At 42.4% G+C, this 21,118-nt stretch overlaps 2 protein-coding genes across 33 annotated transcripts in view; one reads left to right on the top strand and one right to left on the bottom strand.

Annotated features, from left to right (window-relative positions):
- The window catches only part of CRYZL1 (crystallin zeta like 1), a 32,434-nt gene extending 18,905 nt beyond the window's left edge, over positions 1-13,529 (bottom strand). The window contains exons 1-7 of one of the 11 annotated variants that reach the window (XM_043508272.1): positions 13,185-13,529; positions 12,645-12,754; positions 11,542-11,613; positions 8,468-8,545; positions 6,856-6,922; positions 5,686-5,730; positions 2,283-2,351 (exon numbers count right to left, since the gene is read on the bottom strand). In XM_043508272.1, the coding sequence (XP_043364207.1) occupies positions 2,283-2,351; positions 5,686-5,730; positions 6,856-6,922; positions 8,468-8,545; positions 11,542-11,607 (325 nt within the window). In that variant the 5' untranslated portion in view covers positions 11,608-11,613; positions 12,645-12,754; positions 13,185-13,529. Of the gene's footprint in view, positions 1-2,282; positions 2,352-5,685; positions 5,731-6,855; positions 6,923-8,467; positions 8,546-11,541; positions 11,634-12,644; positions 12,963-13,184 lie in introns of those variants that run through there. The other 10 variants (XM_043508317.1, XM_043508280.1, XM_043508299.1 and 7 more) reach the window with 10 other exon arrangements.
- Positions 13,530-13,651: 122 nt separating this feature from the next.
- Positions 13,652-21,118, top strand: part of ITSN1 (intersectin 1) — a 228,939-nt gene continuing 221,472 nt past the window's right edge. For 5 of the 22 annotated variants that reach the window (XM_043508228.1, XM_043508179.1, XM_043508136.1 and 2 more), the window contains exon 1: positions 13,868-14,067. The gene's annotated coding sequence lies outside the window, so the exon portion shown is untranslated. Of the gene's footprint in view, positions 13,790-13,821; positions 14,068-14,423; positions 14,787-21,118 lie in introns of those variants that run through there. The other 17 variants (XM_043508140.1, XM_043508169.1, XM_038406518.2 and 14 more) reach the window with 13 other exon arrangements.

The following is a 21,118-nucleotide window of genomic DNA, read 5'->3' as shown; positions in this document are numbered from 1 at the left end:
GCAGGAAGCATTCTAAACAACCAGTGGGGCCACTGGATGATAGAGATCCTAAAGGAGCACTCAAGGACGATAAGGCCATTGTGGAGAAACTAAATTAATTCTTTTAATCAGTCTTCACGGCTAAGGATGTGTGGGAGATTTTCAAACCTGAGCCATTTTTTTAGGTGACAAATCTGAGGAACTGTCCCAGATTGAGGTGTCATTAGAGGAGGTTTTGGAAAAAAATTGATAAACAGTAGTAAGTGACCAGGACCAGATGAATGCCATCTGCCCAAAAGTTCTGAAGGAACTCAAATGTGAAATTGCAGACTACTAACTGTAGTTTGTAACTTATCATTTAAATCAGCTTCTGTATCAAATGACTGGAGGATAGCTAAAATGATGCCAAGCAAGTGAGTTTCATCTCCCTGAGGCAGTGGAAAGACAGTGTGTAGGTAGAAGCTGGACTACTTTTTAAATATGAGGAACAAAAGATTCGAGACTCAGATGGCACAGCTTCCCCTCTCCCCACGATACTACTTGAGGAAAAAGCGATTATTGGATTGTCCAAATATCTCTGTTGATGCACTGGAGGAGAACTCTAGGGTTATCTGAGACACTGTGTGAGTCAGTTCATGACACTGCACATAGTAAACTATACAGGAAAACACAGGAAATCTTCAAAGGGTTTCCTTCTATAGTAAGTTTGTATAGTTCACCAGCATATACTTGTCACTTTTATACAAGTCCTAATTTTGCTTAGCCTGTGTGTGATGGAGCGCCTGCCCCACAGTAGTCTCTAAGGGATTACTAGAGCCCTAGGGAGGCTGTGAAGGAGGCAGCCAATCAGAGAAGGGCTGAAGGGAGCACCCAATCAGGGCCAACCAGGCCCATATAAAAAGGGAGCTGCAGAGCAGAGGAGGGCAGTTCTCTGCTGGGGGCCCAGGGAGGATGGAAGGATTGTGTCTCTGTTGGGCTGAGAGAGCTGCCAGCACCCTGGACAAAGCATTGCTGCAAGCAGGGATCGGGGGAGTGGGAGACAGCTCCTGGCTGGCTGCTGAGGCCTTGAAGCAAGGGTAAAGAGGATGCTGGGGCCAAGAGGAAGCGACCAGACAACTTACTGCAGTACCCACTAAGGGAAGTTGCTGAACAGCGTGTGACTACACAGTGTGTGATTGTGTCGCTGAAGATGATGTAGTGGTCTATGGAGAGACGTGGGTCCTAGAGTACGAGTGATGGTGGTGAGGCACCATTACAGGTGGGTGCACTGGTGAACAGAGCTAATACCCATGACAGCCAGCAGGAGGCACCAGAGTGGTGAGCTCCTCATTACTCTGATGTTTTAAGTGTTAGAGTAATAAACCTTTATTTTCAATATTCATAAACCTGTGACTGTTTTACAGACATAAGGAATCATAACTAGGAGGGGATTTAACCTTAAAATGATCTGACCTAGATAACACTCTACTTGGTTACATCCAATACATAGGGATCAGGGAAACAATATTTTCCTCAGAATAATTTACACAGTTAAAGTGGAGTAGGGGGTTTGGTGTCAGTATAAACAAGTTTACATTATCCTTTAAAGAATCCCCACCCTGCAGAGCAGCTAATGTTTGTTTCTCCATGGATTGTTAAGATACAATATAATTTCTTTAAGATAGATACCTTGAGCAAGTAATTTCACTAACCAACAGGTTGTGGCAGAGCCAGAAATGGAATCCAAGTGTTTTGACTTCCAGTCCAGTCGCTATCCAATGCTGCCTCCAGGAAAGGCAAATAGAACCCAAAGAAGGAAATGTTGGTGTAATCTACAATACCATGTTTTCCCTGAGTTTCTGATCTTTGGAATTTGCCTTCCCACCCCACTCTAGTCTGTTAGCATACATTCCAGGTGTTCCTTTGATCCTAAAGCAATGATGATTCAGGATCAGAGGTCAAGGCTAGGAGAGAAGGTAATAAGCAAAAGTGGAAGTTGTTTTTCAAAATGTTTATCTGTGGGGTAGGTAGGGTAAATCAGTGGGAAAAGAAAAGTGAAGCAATGAGGGAAGTTAAGTGAAATAAGAGATGAGTCAGCTTGTGTAGTTTAGTCAGAATATAAATGTCATTGCTGCTGTTGCTCAAAGAGTCTGAGCACAATATAGAAAGTTTCTATGAAAGGCGGAGTAGATAATGGGACATCTGAGTGCTGCTATTATACATAAACAGAGCAATGGTTCCAACTCACTGGCTGTCTATAAGAGACTACTCTGGGTTTTACATCTATAATCATAAGATATTAAGAAGTGTCATGATCTACTTACCCAAATAATGCTCATGAACTAGAGCAACTTCACAGAGACCAGACTCTTCCGAATCCAGGGGCAAGATTCCTGAAAATTTTCAGCAAAAAAACAAAACAAAACTTCAATTCAATGCAAGTATCTATTACAAATGAAATAAGCTGAGTGTTCCCAGCTGAATCATTAGTGCAGCTTTGTCTACATCACAGTTCCTCTTTTCTCATTTCTATATAATACAGTTGAAAGCATCAGTCTGGATTATTACAATGCTTTAGGTAAAGACAAATGATTCAATGGTGCCACACGTGTTCAAAGTGGTACTCCAGCATTTTCTTTTCTTGATGATAAAGTGGTATTTTGGCTCCTTGTCTGCTCATGAATGAGCTCACCTCACACTTCTCCCACATTGTCCATCTGCTTCTGCGGTATCTGATGAGCACTCATCTTTTGACTCTACCTGAGAGCATTAGACACTACAGGAAGAAGAGATCTCACACCGCAGGTGGGCCCAGATAGGGTCAGATGTTGAAAGCATCGTTGACATGGGGCAACAACATCAATTTAGTACAAATTTCTATTGATGGGTAGGTATAGTCTTTATACAGGAAGCTGTTTTCACATATGCCTTCAGCTATGGTGCTTGTACATGACAAACTCATTACCGAGACATTTCTAATTAAATATTGCTCGGGTTTAGTAGCTGCCAAAATTCCCCCCTTCACAAGTCCCATTTATTTAATAAAAGGCCAATCTACCATTCTTGAACTTACAATTTACTACTGCTCTAAAAAGATAGATATCTTAGCAGAGTATTCTCTGTGTAATATATTCCGATTTATGATTTTACCTACTTAATCTAGTCATCAGTCTTATTTTCATATGAAAAATTCAATCAAATTAAAAAGAAAGAGAGTCCTCCTCTTCCAAGTATGAACTTAGATTTTAAGATTGAAATAATTCAATAATTGGTATGCTTATGGTTATTAGACCATGGACTCATTCTTGCAACCTTTACTCATGGGAATAGTACCAATGAACTCAGTAGTATTTATTGCATGATTAATGACTGATCTTTATAAATAAGGGGTACAGTATCAAACCCAATCCATTTAATTTGTTAACCTCAGGGAGAAGTACACACTGGCACTACACATGAAGATCTAAGCAGTTTTGGATAAGTCTAGTAATGACACTACGATAACTATTCTATAGTTTTTAAAAATCTGTTCAATTTTATTAATAAACTAACACCGTAGGTAAGCAAACTGTTATGCAAAATCCACCATCCTTTAAATCCCCTACCTATTAAGTATGGATAGGAACTTTACAACAGCAATTTGGAAATTGTCAATTTTATTTGTGTAGGGAAAAGTTTCTTAAGTGGACTTCAGATTGTTGTAGCATCTTCAGTATGGGATGAATAAATTTAAAGAGTTGCTTTGAAAGGGAAAGTCAAAAGATTTCAATATTTGGGGAAAAAAAAACTAAAGATAGTTTCAAGATATTTTAAAAGTGTATTTTTCCCTTAAGTGTAATTCTGGTTCTGTGGAGATAAGAGGTAATCAACAAATAGCAATTTTGAAAAATATAACACAAACTGCTTCTCTTTTTCCAGATACAGGTAAAAATAGGCCTGATTATACTATTTTGTATGCCAGTTTCACACCAGTGTAACTCCATTGTTGTCAAGTGAGTTACTCCAGATATACATCAGCATAAGATCAGAGTCAAGTCTTTAATATTATCCACACCACTTCAAAAACTTTTCAGAGCTTCATTTGGCCCTTACAGATCTCTTTACAATACTTCTCAGTTTTGTTTTCCTCCAATGATTGGGACCAGTTAAGTTTCATGAACTAGATCACAAGGTCAATAAAATACACAATTTTAAAAAGTACTGAACATGTATGGCCCCAATTCAGTGATTAAGTATATCACCTGTATAGTTCCACTGAAGTCAATGGGACTACCCAGCCACTCAGAATTAACCCAATTCAAAGAAGAACTAAAATTCATGGAGGATAGGTCCATCAATGGCTATTAGCCAGGATGGGCATGGATGGCGTCCCTAGCCTCTCTTTGCCTGAAGCTAAGAATGAGCGACAGAGGATGTATCACTTGATTATTACCCGTTCTGTTTATTCCCTCTGGGGCAGCTGGCATTGGCCACTGTCGGAAGACAGGATACTAGGTTGGACCTTTGGTCTGACCCAGTATGGCTGTTCTTATGTACATACATTTTACAGGATCAGGGCCAAAATATCTGCAAGACACTGAGCTATAAATAATGTTAGTTGATTAGACAGATCTAAATTTTTTTTACAAACTGTACATTACTACATTTCTGAAAGCATAAATTATTAAAGTAGTAAATATGGAAAATGTGAACATTAATTTCACTACATTTGAAACTAAATGAAAAAGGAAAATTCAGGAAATCCTGGAAAAACTTAGTGATTTAGGACGTTTAACCTGGACTTTTTTTTAAATTCATTCATATTTTTTGGGGAAAACAATGATTAGCACTTGGGTAAGTTTCCCTAGTGGGAAGCCCATAACAAGTCTCAGAGCAGGGCTCCCTCTACTTTAAAAACATTTTTTAAATAGTCTATTTTCATTAAAATTATTTTTAAAAAATGACATGAAACAAACAGTGTGAATTAAAAATGAAGGCTGCAGAACTAAAACATCTTGAATCCATCTGTTTTTTTAAAAAGGCCCTGGAGTTAGCAAAGCACCCAAGCATGCACGTAATTTTAAGCAAATCCGTAATTCCATTGAAGTCTATGAGACTACTCATGCTTAGTTACATGCGTGTTCAAATGCTTTGCTCGATCAGGACCTAAATGATTTAGAATGTCAAAATGAACAAACCTCAGTGAACTAGGACAAAGAACAAAGATCAGGTCGCTAAAAGTTTCTGTATGAATTTTTTTTAAAAGCAACTTTTAAAAAAAATCAATAGGGATATAAAAATTAATTATGCCACCTTGTATGTCCACGCAAATAGATAACACATGTATAGCACAGTATGTAATCTGTACCACCAGCACAAATTGTCAGTGTATTTATTCAAATTGATGGATTGAAAATGCACCTCTGTGGGGCAGATTCTCAGATGGTGTAAGTTTTCATAGCTCCACTGAAGTCAATGGCACTATGACAGTTTATATCAGCCGAGGATCAGTCCCTCTGTGTCTCATTCAGACAATTTCCAGAGCAGAAATTCTTTAAATAGGACTCAGCTCAGGAAAGTTTTATTATAGTGAAAATAATGTTTCAATTATATTGCAACTTGTATGGAAAAAAACAAAACCACAACCAACATGTCTATTTGTAGTGATAGCATTGATTATAAACCTTAACAATTTGAGAATTATTTCAAGAAACAAAGTTAACTGATAAACCACAAACTTTAACTTACCCACTACTTCATCATCTGGCTGAAAGAAGGACACTTTGCTTCCAACTTATGAAATACAACGGGGGGGGGGGAGCATGAATATAAATATTTAGAATTGAAAACTATATTTGAGAGAATACTACAGACTAGCAGTAGCTTACAAAAACAAACATGTTCAGACTATATTTTATCTGTTTCATTTTCAGACTGTAAACATTATTTAACTTCGGCTCCAAGCCCACAAAACATGTGTAAGCACAGGAATAAGTGTTTGCAGTACCGAGGTGTTAAACAATGCATCAAAGGTGGACACGAGTGAAATATCTTGAATTCCTGAAAATTTTGTCTTAGGGTTAGAATATATCTACATTATGGTGACTATATCAGCATCACCATAGCTATGCTGGCATAACCCTGTAGTGTAAATGCACCCTACACTAACCAAAGGGACTGTCACTGTTTACTGTCACTGCAGGAACACTCCTCCCCAAATGACAGTAGCTAGGTTGATGGAAGTATTTGCCCATAGACTTAGCTGCTTCTACAGCAGAGGTTAGGTCGACATAGCTATGTCAGACAGGGGTGTTTTTCTTCACATACCTGACAGACATAGCTATGTTGACCAGGCCTTAGGATACGTCTATGCTACAAAGCCTATGCCAGCACAGCTATGCTGAGTAGTTCCCTAGTGTAGACAGCCTACACAGAGGAAAAACTCCCGTCTGAGTAGGAACATCACTTCTCAAAATGACATTAGCAATGTCAATAGAAGCCCTCTTCAGCAAACATAGCTGCATCTGGCACTAGGGATTTTATCAGCTTAGCTAAGTCAGTCGCAGAGTGGGTTTTCCACATCCCTGACCAACACAGCTCTGCCGATTAAAACACATGTGTAGACCAAGCCTTAATCATTGCAACAAACTTTTACAAATGTCAGTTAAACATCGCAAAGATTCGTAAATTCTACTGTAAAGTTTACCTTTGAACTGATTTGCAGGTTTTACATTTCAGTCTAAGTATTTAATTTTTACTATATTATACCATTAATAGTTTGTCAAACATATAGCCAAAGTGAACATTAGCTCCGGGCACTAAGGCTGTACAATTCAGACAATTTTTAGTGGTCTTAAACGAGTGGCCATTTACTTTTTCTCCCCCAAAGATGATCACATTGTAGATTAGTAGACTCACCCTCCAACACCACTCCAGCAATTTCCCTCCCAACAGGTAGAAATTCTTTCTTCATTTCTGATAAAAGCTAAATCACATTAATGGTTAGAACTTTCCTGCCAAGACTCTTAATTATTGCCTATGCTCATAAATTAGGGGCCATAAAGAGAGTAAAGCACTCTGTTTCTTAAAGATGAAAATCTGGTCTTTGATCCAAACATTAAAATAAAAATGCTACATTCCTCGTTTTAAAAAAAAGAAACAAACCACTATATAAAAGTTTGTTCCCATTTAAATTAGTAAAAATTTCTAAAAGTACAGATATATAGCCAACATACTTAACAGCAGAACATGTATATCAACGAAAAACAAATTACACCTCTACCCAGATATAATGTGGTCCTCAGGAGCCAAAAAAAAAAATCTTACCGCGTTATAGGTGAAACCATGTTATATCGAACTTGCTATGGAGGGCTGGGTAGGGAAGGCTATGCCTCCCCAAACAGCCTGGCCCCACCCCCTATCCAACACCCATCTACTGCCCAGCTCCTGACTGACCCCTCAGAACCCTCGACCCATCCAACCCCCCCACTCCCTGAACCCCCCCCCCCCCCGAGACCTCTGCCCCTTATCCAACCCCCTGGCCTGGCCCCCTTAACACACCACTCAGAGTGGCGTGTCAGATCTAGACATGCCGCCAGGTGCTGACTCCAGGGCTGGAGCACCCACGGAGAAAAATTGGTGGGTGCAGAGCAGCCACCGGCAGCCTCCCACCCTGCCTCAGCTCAGCTCCACCTCCTCTCCTGAGCATGCCGCCACCGCCGCTCCACTTCTCTCTCTCCCCCTCCCTGGCTTGCTGCGAGTCAGCTGTTTGGCGCAGCAAGCCTGAGAGGGAGGGAGGGGGAGAGAGAAGCAGAGTGGCAGCGTGCTTTGGGGAGAAGGCGGAGAGGAGGTGAGCTTGGGCAGGGAGTAGTTCCTCTGCGCCCCCTCCCTCCGTTACTTGCTGAGGCCCTCCCTGCGCCTCTACCCGCCCCAGCTCACATCCGCTCCGCCTCCTCCCCTGAGTGTGCCACCACTCCACTTCTCCCCCCTCCCTCCCAGGCTTGCGCAAGCTTGGGAGGGAGGGGGGAAAATGCTTTACAGTGTTATATCTGAATTAGTGTTTTTTCGGATCGTGTTAAATCGGGGTAGAGGTGTATATTAATTTAGGCTCCTATTTGGGTTTTAGTAAGATTTTTCACATTCAGGTTACATCATTACTGTTTGAGAGTCTGATCCAACCTCCGCTGACCTAGTTGGATTAGATCCTATATACAAAGCAATATACAAACAATTATAGCTGTCAGAGCACTTAGAGGCGTACAGAATCATCACCCAGAAGACAAGGGATGATTTTATTACTTCATACAATTTAGAACCGACAAGTTGATTTCTCCAAAAAAAAATTAGGGGCCAAATTACAGGTACCTCTTAAACACCCGAAGCAGATAAACCACAACAATGAACTAAAATAATATGGCCACAACCTCAGCTGGTGTAAATCAGCACAGTGCCATTATATTAGCTGAGCATCTGGCTTATAGTTTTCAGATAGAAAAAGTAAATTCCCCATGTCCTTATAAAAGTTAAATACCTTTATATCTGTCCAGCTCAGAGCACAGGCTTTAACCCGTATTTTCACATCATTGTCTCTCGCAACAGGAAGATTTTCCTAGGACAAATTTACAGACATTATTGTTTGTAATACAACAAGAATGTGCTAACAGAATGATCTCAAGATCTTGGGAATATTTATATCCCATGAGTCCAATATCCTGACTATAAGATAGTTCAAAGAAGTCAGGAAAAGTTTGTCACATCAAAGGAAAATAGGAAACTAGAGGCCATAATGGATTTACATACCGTATCATCAGATTTTACTTGTGTACGTGTTATGAACAAACACAAGAATACCTTACTAAACCTCACTACTAAGATAACAGGGAAAAAATGTTTTGCCAGTTAACTTTACAAACCTGCATGCTATTCCTTTACATCTGCTAATGTAAGCTAAAGAAAAAGCAAACAAAATGGAACTATTTTGAAGTAGATGGGGAGAATCTTAAGACTAGAATTTTGTAAGACTCAAGTGTTAGGCCCAGTCCTGCCACACTTAATCATGAGAGTAGTCACATGCAAGTAGCCCAACTAAAGTCAAAGGAATTATCTGCATGAGTAAGGATTACTATTTTAGACTCCACAAAAGGATAGTCATATTACAACAGGAAAAGTTCAGTTGTTTAAAAGGTTCATCCCCTCCTGTCACATTCCACCCAGGATATCCTCCTTAGCACCTTAGATTGGAAGTGAAATTCTGGTCCCATTGAAGTCAACAGGAGTTTTGCCATTGCCTTCATTAGGTCTAGGATTTCACTAGAGCACGGATTGGCAACTTTTGGCACGTGGCCCATCACAGAAATCCACTGGTGGGCCAGGACGGTTTGTTTACCTGCAACGTCCACAGGTTTGATCACTGCTCCCACTGGCGAAAGAGGACTGCGGGAAGCGGCGTGGGCTGAGGGATGTGCGGGCCGCAGCTTCCTGCAGCTCCCATTGGCCTGGAACAGCAAACCATGGCCAGTGGGAACTGTGATCGGCCAAACCTGCGGATGCTAAGCTAAACAAACTGTCCCGGCCCACCTGCGGATTTCCATGACGGGCCGCATGCCAAAGGTTGCTGATCCCTGCATTAGAGTGTTTAGATTTTCCTTAAAAATGTTCTTTGCTTTAACTTTACCCCTGGGTTTATCAATTAGACTGACCTGCAACTTTTTTTCCCCCCCGAGGAAGACTGATCTGAACTTTCTCTGGCTCTTGTTTAGTTACTCAAGATCATCACACAGCTCCAGGTTGCAAGGCTTTTTGCTGATCTGGGGAGGAAGATAGTTCTTCCTCCCCCAGCTCAACAACCAAACCGGGTTCTCCCTCTCTGATGTGCAGAAAGCTACTGCTAAGCCACAAGACCATTCAAAAAAAGATGAATGTTTAATTGAGTTAGATTATAACTTTTTCTGAAGCCAAAGTGTTTCCAAATAAAGCAAATTTACATTTAAAAATATACTAAACTTAGCCTGTAAACTTTTGGGGCAGGGACTGTCTTCAGTTAGGTTTGCCTAGCCCAATGGGGCCCTTATTCCTAACTGGGGCCTCTAGTCACTACCACAATACAAACAATGTAGTTTTTATAGAGATTTATAAAACATAACACTCTCATAAGAACAAGAAACAGATGAGGAGGTGGGGAGGCTGACTATGGCGCTCTTCCTCATTCATTATTTGGAGACAATAAGATCGTGGGGTGAAGGCCAATGATGGCCTGTTATCCCCATAAAGGTACCTCCACCTTGAACTCTTCATCCATGCTACCTCTCTTGAGACTCCTGACCGGGGCAGATTAAGGCTTCCTGGGGTCCTAGGCCAGAGCAAGTGGTGGGCCCCTCCTTGCCCATTCTGCCTGCAGTCCCATCCCCGTTTCACCCCTTCTGCCTGTGGCCCCGGGCATGGCCCCACCCCTCTCTGCCCAGTCTGCCCGTTCCACCCAGGGACCCTCCCCTATTTTGCCCCCCCCCACCTCCCAACGTGTTTGCTCCTTTCTGCCTCCAACACCACTATGCCCTCAAGACTGGAGCAGCTCTGTCCCTGGAGCCACAGAAGACAACGAGAGCTCTCCCAAACCTGAGGCCATGGCAGGTAGCGAGAGCTCCTCCAGTCCTGGGCCACAGCAGGTGTCTGGGTGCTGGGCCTTCCCCCACGCTTTGGCAAGAGACCAGGGTCAGGGCACTGGGGCTTCTCCCACCCCACCTGCCCCACACTTCTGCCAGAAGCGGGGTCGGGACAGGGAGATTCCCCTACTGCTGCAGCTTCTGCTGTGGACAGAGTTGGGGGCTTCCTCTGCTGCCCTGCGGCTTCTGCCAGAGTTGGGATCCAGGAGGTTTCTGGGGGCTTCTCCCGCTGCACCCACCCAGCGCTGCTGCCAGGGAGCAGGGTCGGTGGCTTCCACTGCCCTGCCTGGCGCTCCTGCTGGGGAGCGACGTTGCAGCGCCAGGGCTCCAGGCTTCCACCACTCAGAGGCAGATTTTTTCCAGGGGTCCCAGGCACGGGCCACATCAGCCCAATGGCTAATCCACCACTGCTCCCAACATCCCTCTATGCTCCCCCAAGATATCTTCATTAGTTGGTGGTCTGTTTTGATGGAGACTGGCTTTCCTTTCCCACAGAAGTTTTACTTTTTAAAATTATTTAATTATATTAGTGTTTAAAGACTGCAGTCAGGACTGGGACTCCACTGTAATAGATGCCGTACAAACATATACAGAGATAGATTTTAAGCTTGTCAGAAATTGGGCTAAATGGGCAAGCAGACAAATAACATAGAAGTAAAAAAGTATACATGTTAGTTGTGTTAATTTTTATTTACACTACAACCATCCCTCTGTCCAGGTGCCTCAGCTAATATGGTTCACCACTACTAACCCAATGCAGTAGAGTGACTATTCTTATCTAACATAAATAGTTTTATTTTGACACTTGGATAGTTTTACATGCAGATATGAGAACATAGCCTTGAGGAAGAAAAATAGATGAAAGATGCTTAATAATTGATCCACATAGGAACATATTCCCTTCTCTCAGCCCATGACTAACAGTTCTTCTGTAATCTGAACTCACCCTTTCCTGGAAGACACATATAATTTCCTCTCCAGCTGAATTCTGTTTACAATACAGAGCCTTCATAGTGACTGAAACAAATACAGAGGAATCTAAAATAACCAAATTTTAATATGTAGCATGTGTAAATTGATTTAGTAGCAAAGACTATAAGCATTTTTGTTCATCTAGAGCAAAAGTTTAAGATACACAGGAGTATTAGAAAATAACCCTGCTCCCAAAGAAGCTAATGGTAAGTTTGCTGCTGAATCCAATGGGTGCAGGATCAGTTTCTAAATCTGACAAATACAATGTACAGAACAACAGTACTAGTGCAAGATATGAAAACCTCAAGCTTGCCTATACTAAAAATATGGGTTGAAGTGAGGTCAGTGTATGTTAACTGACCTAACTACAACCTTTTTCATAGCGCAGATGCACTGCAATGCCTTTTATCTTGATTGAAGAGGTGAAAGTTTTTGTATTCTTTTGGTGAAATATGTTGTCTTGAGTGGAGCGGAGGTAGGGTGACCTGATGTCCTGATTTAATATGGACAGCACCAATTTTCGGGTCTTTCTTATATAGGCTCCTATTACCCCTCCACCCCCCTCCTGATTTTTCACATTTTCTGTCTGGTCACCCTAAAAGGAGGAGAGAAACATAGGACAAAGATTTCCTTTTTCTCTCGCACAGATTGGATCCTACATGTCAGGAGGAAAGACCCTCTCATGTTTGGGAGAATTATTTATGATAAACACCTATTTTTTCAGACTATACACAACTGCCCCAATTCCACAATTCATTGCAAACAGGAATTCTGCTGCGCTTGTGCAGAGCCCCAATGAAATCACAAACATATCTTCATGCAAGTAAAAAAAAAAAAAAAAAAAGCATTAAACTCAATGGGACTCCTCAGATGTACAGGTTTCAGAGTAGCAGCCGTGTTAATCTGTATTCGCAAAAAGAAAAGGAGTACTTGTGTTAGTCTCTAAGGTGCCACAAGTACTCCTCATATGTACAGTTATTTAAGTGTACTACTATGCCCAAGATAAGACCCTGAGTCAGTGCAGTGATTTAATGATAAATACTGTCAAATCACACCAATTTCAGAGTGTTAGGTTACCTTTATTATTAAAACTGGATTTTCAGTGATGTTGCGTTTCCTGGTTGAAGGGACACCGCTCGTCCACAGCGTGGCGGCTCTGGTGACCCTTGGGGTCTTTCTTAAAGCTCCTGGAATCGTGGGATTAGAGCAGAATCCCAGTCTCCGTTTTTGTTTTGTAAGTAAATTTCCAACCGTTCGCAGCCCTCAAGGAAAGCCAGAAAACAGGGACCCGGACGACCCGGAAACCCCCTGGTGCTTGTTGCCGTCTAGAACTGGGGGGCGGGGGGGGGCGGTTTAAACCCGTCCCCTGACTGGGGCGGGTCCGAGTCATGATTTTTTTTTTTTTTTTTTTTAAACGCGGTGGGGCGATGCCGGGTCTCAACAAAAGAGGGACGCGAGCAAGAGCGGGGGGGGAGGGGCGGGCAGACGCCGCGGGGGGGGGGGGGAGGAGTGTCAGAGACCGGTGCGTATCCCACTCCCCGCCTGGGACAGCGACGCCCCCACCCCAGGCAGCCCCCAGTTGCCATGGCAAACCGTGAGTGACTTCGCCGCTCTCACCTCCGCAGCCCCTTCTCCAGCTTCCGCAAGGACCGCGGCGCAAGCCCCGCCCTCTCACCCTCGCTTCCGCGGACACTCCGAGACGGGTCAGCAGGAGAGACTCGTGATTGGTCACTCGAGGTGAACGGGGCGGGGCCACAGCGCGAGCCGTACCCAAAGCACCCAGGCAGGATCCGCGGAGACCACGATTCCCAGAAGGCCTTACGGCTCCGATCGGACTACAACTCCCAGCCTGCAACGCGCCCCCAGTCGTCGGCTTGCTCCTCGAATGTGCTCGTACCGCGGCGCGAGCGCAGGAACGTGTCTGTGAATTAAAGTCCAAGCGCCGCCTTTTAGGATTCCGTTCATGCAAATTGCCACGACCCCGCCCACTCTTGCCCCACCTCCTTTCCCTTGGGAGCGCGTCTGATTGGTCCCCTAATTTATCCACTAAACAAAAGAGGGATCCTCACTAGTCCTGTTAATGGAGGGGAGGTCATATAATCCTGAGTCCTGTACACACTAACCTGCTAGTGTGACAGGGAGCGTGGTTTATTTATGATTGGTTGCTCTGGCCTCTAGCCCGGGTAGCCTTTGTCTTGGTGTCAATCTTCGCATTACGATTGGTCAGTATTTGCGTCAATCTTCTGAGAGGGGCGGGTTGTAACGGGGGTGCGCCGAGGGTGGGAGGCGAAGGGAGTAGGTCGGTTGCGCCGTAGTACGGTGGCTGCGAGAGCGAGGGTGACACGCTCTCCCCCTCCCCACCCCACCCCGAGAGGGTGGCTCAGGAGGCAGTGGGAGGGGATGGTGTGTATCGCGGAGGCGGTGGCCGCTCCGGCTCCTCCACCGCCCCCCTCCTTCGCCGTGGATCTGACCAGGGCCCCCCGGCCCCCACGGATATGAGGTGAGGGGGCGGCGCGGCCGGGGCCGGGCGAGGGGTCACCCTGGCAAAGAGAGAGCGAGCGGGGCTGGGGGACCCGGGCTCCCGCCGCCTCAGCCCGGAGACCCGCCGGCCGGCCCGTCTCCTGCCTCCCTCACCCCGGCTCCGTCCGTCCGAGCTCCTCCCGCGCTGTCCGTCCGTGCCCGGCCCCTTCTGCTGTCCCCTCCCTTCCCGGGTTTTGTCCCTGCCCCCCTCGCCTGTACCCCGCTCCCGCCCCGCCTGGCTGCGCCCCCCGCCCGGTCCCGTCTCCCCGCCTCTGCCTGGGCCCCTCCGCCCCCCGTCGGCGCTGCCCTGCCGCCCCCGGCCCCCAGGAGCAGCCCGGCGCTGTCGGCGGCGCTGGGAAGCCGGAGCCGGAGCGGCGCTGGCCCCGGGAGCGAGCGTGTCCGGAAGCGGCCGGGTCCGTGTGTGCGGCTCTGAGGATGGGGTGTGCGCGGGGAGGCGCTCCGGGGCAGGGGTTGGCCGCTGTCTCTGGGGTGTACCGGTGGCCCACACACCTGGCTCCCCGGCGAGGGTGAGCGGGGAGACCCTGGGTGAGCTGGGCTTATGCTGCAGGCGCCGGGGGGCCCGCTGCCGCCGCCGCCGCCGCCGGGGCTGGCGTTCCTGTGCGGGGCTCAAGTGAATGGGTCTGTCTGGCGCAGAGACACGCTTCGGTGGGTGTTGCGGCTCCTGGGGTAATTCGTCAGGTCTGTTAAAATATTTTAAAATAGTTATTAAAATCTTGCTGTTATTCCTTTATTTGGAGTTGCGTTTCTGTGGAGAAAGCGAGGAGATGCAATGGAGGGCATTTGGGAGACAACTCCCTCGTGTCTGATAGAGCCTGCTTGTTCTGGTATTATGGACATAAATCAAAGCCATCGCTCTTAGAAAGGATCTGTATGCATGTGTCTGTCTGTAATGTCTGGGAATCTCCATGACATAGAGAAAGGGAGGATACTATTGCAGCCTGCAGGCAGTGTAGTGCCCTGTAATGCCTTAGTAATGATTATGGGATTTTGGATCTCTGTTTCTGTCCTTCCTCTTGCCTCTCTTCTCCCCCCCCCCCCCCCATTTGCTTTCTGCCCCCTCAGCGCACACAGTTCGATGGTGTTAACTGAAGGAGGAATGCCATCCCTTGTAGCTTGAAAAGGGCACACAACCAATTGGACAAGGGGATGTTGTCAGAGGCTCAGGAAAAAGAAACTTACTAGTGCATGGTCGTTTTCCTGTTCCTTCACGTCTATTGGTCTTGGATTAGGAGACAACTTTATAGATAATATTTCCCGTGGACGTCTTTTGTTCTGTATCAGCTGCTCCTTTTATTGAAAGGAATGCTTTTGCTATTTAGGAAACAGATTAGCTTCTATGAACTTCTTTGGTCAGTAGGCTATGGATATTATGGTCAGAAACATTTTAGTAGAGTACTAACCCAGAGTATTGTTTAGTAAATGCTGTTTAGTAATAGCACCGGCAGTATTCCAGAAGTAGCAGTGAAGTATTCATAAAAGCCATTGTTCGGTATTTTCCTTGTTTTTTCTCTTATCCTTTCTCTTGCCAGTTCGTTGAGTACCATTTGTAAGGGATGAATATTTCAAATTGTATTGAAATATTTTAAATATTTAAAGGGTAACATCTGCATAGTTTTAGGTGAATTGTTGAAGTGTGTTTACCAATGTTGTAGTTCTGCCTTAGATGTGGGGGAAAAAATACAAATATTTAATAGTCTTGGAAGCTCTGCATAATACATGAGGAACAAAAATGGTTTGCTAGTGTGTGAAAAATGTTTTGCTGTTGTTTTTCACATTACCAACAACTTCAGCTTATTTTTTTTCTTACAAGGGTATATTTTTTTTATAGGTCAGCAGTATTCACAGACTAGTGAAGCAACTGCTAAATTCTTTTTTCCAGTTTAAAAGCAAACACTCCCCCTCCCCCCGTCATTTCAGGGTCTTGTTGGGGAGATGGGAGCACAGGGGAAGGGAATAGCATGACCACTAGGGTCACGTTGCACACAGATGAACAGCTTCTGCTGGGTATTATGCCCAGGCTTTTTGAGTTAGGCAAGCGGCTCTTTCCGCATATTGCTTCAGAAATCAAACTTAATTCTTTCAGTTCCTCTGTTCCCTTTACAGTATCCTAATACGTTAATTCAAGATAAGATCTCTTTTAATGTTACATTTTCTTGAGAATTCTCTTAGTAATTGTTCTACAGAACACGGTCTGAAGGTTTAGGAACACAAGAGTTATTTCAGAAATGGTTGTAGTAAGTATCCTGTCTCTTGCCATGTTGGATCCTCTAGGCAAAGACTGTATCTACACTAATGAACCTACAGCAGCACAGCTCCACTGCTGTAAAATCGCTTGTGTGGCCACATTATGATGACAGGAGAGAGGTCTTCCATCGACGTAATAAAACTGTGAAAAGAGCAGCAGTAGGTATGTCAACGAGAGAAGTGCTGACATTGCGCTGTGCACCTGAGTGTTTATGCTGGCACAACTGTGGATCAGGGGTGTGTTTTTTCACATCCCTGAGTGACATAGGTTTTGCCCAAGTGGCAGTGCAGACATGGCCTAAATAAATGACATTTCCTCTCCTATCTCTTAATGTTCCTAATTATGCAATTAGTTTATTGTTGGGTTCAGAAAGAAATCCTCATTTGAGGATTAGTTTATATCCTAAATGATTGTTTAATAGCTCTTGTTGTTGTAGTTGTATCTTTGCTAATGGAATTGCAGATTCTAACTTCAGTTTCTGCAGAATATTCACTGGAGAAGTAAGGATGTACAGAAGTTTCATTTGCATAATTTAAAAATACCAACCCTAAAATCAGTTAAAATGCCAGCAACACCACAAAGGAATTTAGAGAAGATCATCACAGGGAGTTACTTCAACTATGAATATAGAGTTCACACAGGAGTCTGTTAAAGAAGGTACAGAGTTTTAAAAGTTATATGGAGATGTTTATTTAACAGAACAAATTGTAAACAGATAAAGACCTTGTTCATTAGGTATATTTGGGTCCATCATGTAGAGAGAGGTGGTCAGTATGACAAGGATTGATCTGGATTTGCAAAACCTGTGCTCACCAGACGTGAAGTCTATTGTGATTTGAAATGTTACTTCATTATACGCTACTGTTGAAATGGTGAACTGCCAGAGAGTTTGACTATTTGATTATTGTTGTGAAAAAAGCTGCTGAACTTTTAAATGGTACCTTTTTTTTTTTTTTTTCTCCACAACATGAAAGTGGCTGACAACAATCGGTGACTAGAAATCCTGTGTTATAAGATCTGATAATGAAGTACTTTATTACATTCTGTCTTGCAGTATGCAGTACCAAAACCCAATGCTTCAAAATAGCATGATGATGCTTTTTTAAAATAAAAATTTAAGACTGTGGTAAGCCTAAGACAAACACTTTTGTTGGATGGCAAGTCTGTGTAGAGATATCAAGTGGCTTCTGAATCGCTAATTACAAATGTTAATCTACAATATTTAATTTGATGATTCACCTTCTTGCACAATAAGTATTGTATGGTGCACACAGTCCCTGATTTTGTGCTTAGACATGTAAACTCCATCCAGTTCAGTGGAGGTATTCCTACATGTAAAGTCATGTGCATAAGTGTTTGTAGGATTAGACCACAGACTGTGTTTCTGTGTAGGAATTCATGTTTAGGAAAGTCTGTTTCTGTGTATACACTCTAGTGGCAGGGTGCATTGTTTGTTGATTTATAAAGATTTTTATCTTCTGGTATTTAAACTTATATTAGCACTTATATACACATCCGAAAGTGTCTGTACTAGCCTCTTAATCAACATAGAAAATGCCTTTTATCTATATGCAAGAAAAAATGGCTGGAAATTCTGTATATGTAGAGGGGTGAGGGAGAAGGTTCCATGTCATTCCCTAGAGGAAAGATTTTATTACTAATGAATTTTATGCTCTCCCACTGTTTCATCATGGGGCGACAAGTTTTCCTTTTGAGGTCTGTAGAGCATATTTTGACTTGAATAGTCTAATCTCCCTACATGCCTGGAATATAAGAATTGAGATTCTCTGTAGATCTGAGTGGAGAATTTTTCACATTGGTACTTGCTGTCTGAAGGCTTTTTCAGAAGTCTTTGTGTACTTCTGTCATTATGAGGAACTTCTGTGTTAGAGTAAACATTTTTATTCATGTTTAATGTAGGATTAAGAAATTACTAGTGGCCTTTTAATGCAACTGCATCTGACACTTTTTTTTTCCCCCCCCAAAGGTGATGTGGTATTGTTATGCAAGTAGCAGAGCTATCTTTCCTGATATGCTATTAAAGCATAGGGCTAGGAATCGGGTTTTATTTAAAATTCTGTCATAGGCTCCCTGTGTGATCTTGGAAATGTTGCTTAACTTTACTGTGCTACTGTTTTCTCAATCTGTAAAATGGGGTAATGCTTCCCTATCCCACTAGGATGTTGTGAGAATTAACTAATGTTAATGAGACACTAGTGGTACACATCACAGAAGTGCCAGTGAATAGATTAAAAAAAAATCTTTAAATATCTACTCTTGATGGGCAAACACATAGTGGTTAGCAGTAAAACTGCAGGAAAAACTCAGTGAAATGGTGCATTCTCAAGTTGGTTTTCTATTATAAAATGTCATAAGTACATTTACCTATGGAAGTAACATGTCTCTTTATTCAATGTGCTGTCTCTGGGATGGTTGACTTAATTAGTGCTAGTGTCTTTACTGAATTCTTTTCCTTTCCCCTGCAACTTTTGCTTGCCACTAACTTTCTGTAAGTGTAGTAAGCTTGCATAAAATACCTGTGTATGTTTTTTGTAATTTTAATTGAATGTCTTGGTAATTCACTGTTTGAAACTTATGTCCATGCAGGTACTTCAGAATGACTCTTGTGTTTTAAGGTGTGTTCTGTCATAGCTCTGTCCATTAATATTCTAGATAAACATTGTATTAGCTTCAGTTTCTCAGTGAAGTTAATCTTTAGGTTTGGTCTCCTCTTCATCTGGTTTGCTGTAAATAATAAAGGAAGCAAAATTATAAGCTCGTGTTTTCTGTTTTCAACAAACTTCTGTTACACAATTTGAGTAATAGCTGTTAATATGCCAGAAGAATAAGCAGGAGGCCTGGATTCGAGCCACAGAATGGTGTGTTCCTTAATTCATTACTTTCTATATGCAGAAAGAACATGTTCTTAAAATGTGTCTCATGATAAAATTACAACAGTGATTTGCCAGACTATATATTTTGGTAATATTTTCAACAGATATATTTTCTTTAAATAAATCACTCCTAGCTTATTCCATGAGAGACCTAAAACAACAAAAGTGAAGTTCATTAACTAGTTACAGTTTGCTGGTACAAATTTCTGGCTAGAGCCAGACATCCTGTAACATCATATTGTGTGAGCTTCCTGACACAGCTTTGTCAGTTCACTGCAGTTTTTAACTTCTGTGATTCTGGTCCTGGCCTTTTCTGAAAGAAGCAGTTGGATTAAATTGCACAAGATTGTCTGAGTATTGGATTTGTATAAATATTTAAGTGTTGTGTTGGGGACATCTAAATCACATTTTTTATTTTCATTAACCTCCCACTGACGTCCCCAAACAGGATTGTTGAGACTTAAAGGACAAAAATAAACATTCTGGTTTAGAACTGAAGCTGTATAGATGAGAAGCGCAGTCAGGAAAGTTACTGAAATACTTCCCTGATGGATGTTATTTTCTAAATAGACAACCTACTCTAAATTCTCTATTACTGAGGGACAATCTTCACTCCATTAATATATTTTGCTTTTCACAATGAACTCTCTGCACAACTTTTTATGAGTGATGTACCAGGGTATTCAGATTCTAATATCTAAACTGTATTGTTAAAATTATAGTAACCAAAATTTGGGTTATTGCTGATTATGCACTATGTATCTTATGACTTTTAAAACAAACTCTGTATTCGTGGATAATCTAAGCACTAGAATCAGATGTACAGACACTCTTTTCTTAATCTGTGTTCTATATAATTTTTTAACATTAGCTTTAATTAAAGAGTTTATCAAGATAAAGATGTGAACTAATGCAGAAAACAGATTTCTAACTTCTCAGCAGAATTGACAGCAGAAATTTTTGAACTGACCATTGTAATAGAATTTGGAGACCTCTACGTTTGGGAACCCCAGAAACAAATGCTGTTTTTAGTCTGGTTTTGTGATCAGATCATGTTGAATTCAGATCTTAAGTGGAAGTACGCTAACCCTTCTTCATGCTGAACCACAATTGACTTAAAATGAGTACTAGTTTTGCTACACTTTCAGATAATAAATACACAAGTAACTCAAACTACTACATTCGTAGTGAGATCCTGGAAGCAATGTAAGAAACATCCCTGTGCAAGTTATGTTGGATAATTAAGAACCTATATTTGTTTTATGATGGAATTACAGGTCCCTCAGTTAAGCACTCAGAAATAAGAAAATTACAAAGCTGAGGTTGCATATGCATGACCAATTATTCATATGCATTATGATTCTTATATTGTTATGCTATTTCTCAAATACAATTAATAAAGGCGCTAAAACCTAAATACCCATGCATGCAAGAATGGAAGCTAATAGTCTTCATTGACTTAGTTTTTAGATAAACTACCTTCTCTACAAGGTATATTAATTTTGACAGCTATCATGTACTTCATTTTTTCATTTCTGTTCCTCCTTGGGTACTCAAAGGAGGCAGTTTACTAGGAAGCTAATTACATCCATATAGCACAGAACAGCCTTTCTTAAGTGCACACTTCAGAAGATTATCAAAGTAGTTGTGCAAATGGAGCTGCATAGGTGACTTTCAAAGGACAAAACCAATTTTTGCTGGAACACAGACACTTTATCGACCAGGGCTATTTTCATATCAAGCTTAGCTTACTATCTATCCATGGCTGCTTCAGCTGTAGAGCTCTTTCAAAAGTCTTAATTATCTTTTTATAATGGGAATGTCTAATTGGATTTTTCTCAGCTGTTTACATACAATATTAGTGGCAGAAT

This window comes from Dermochelys coriacea, chromosome 1, assembly GCF_009764565.3.
Source record: "Dermochelys coriacea isolate rDerCor1 chromosome 1, rDerCor1.pri.v4, whole genome shotgun sequence".
Taxonomy (NCBI): Eukaryota; Metazoa; Chordata; order Testudines; family Dermochelyidae; genus Dermochelys; species Dermochelys coriacea.
This window is presented reverse-complemented; position numbering and strand designations above follow the sequence as displayed.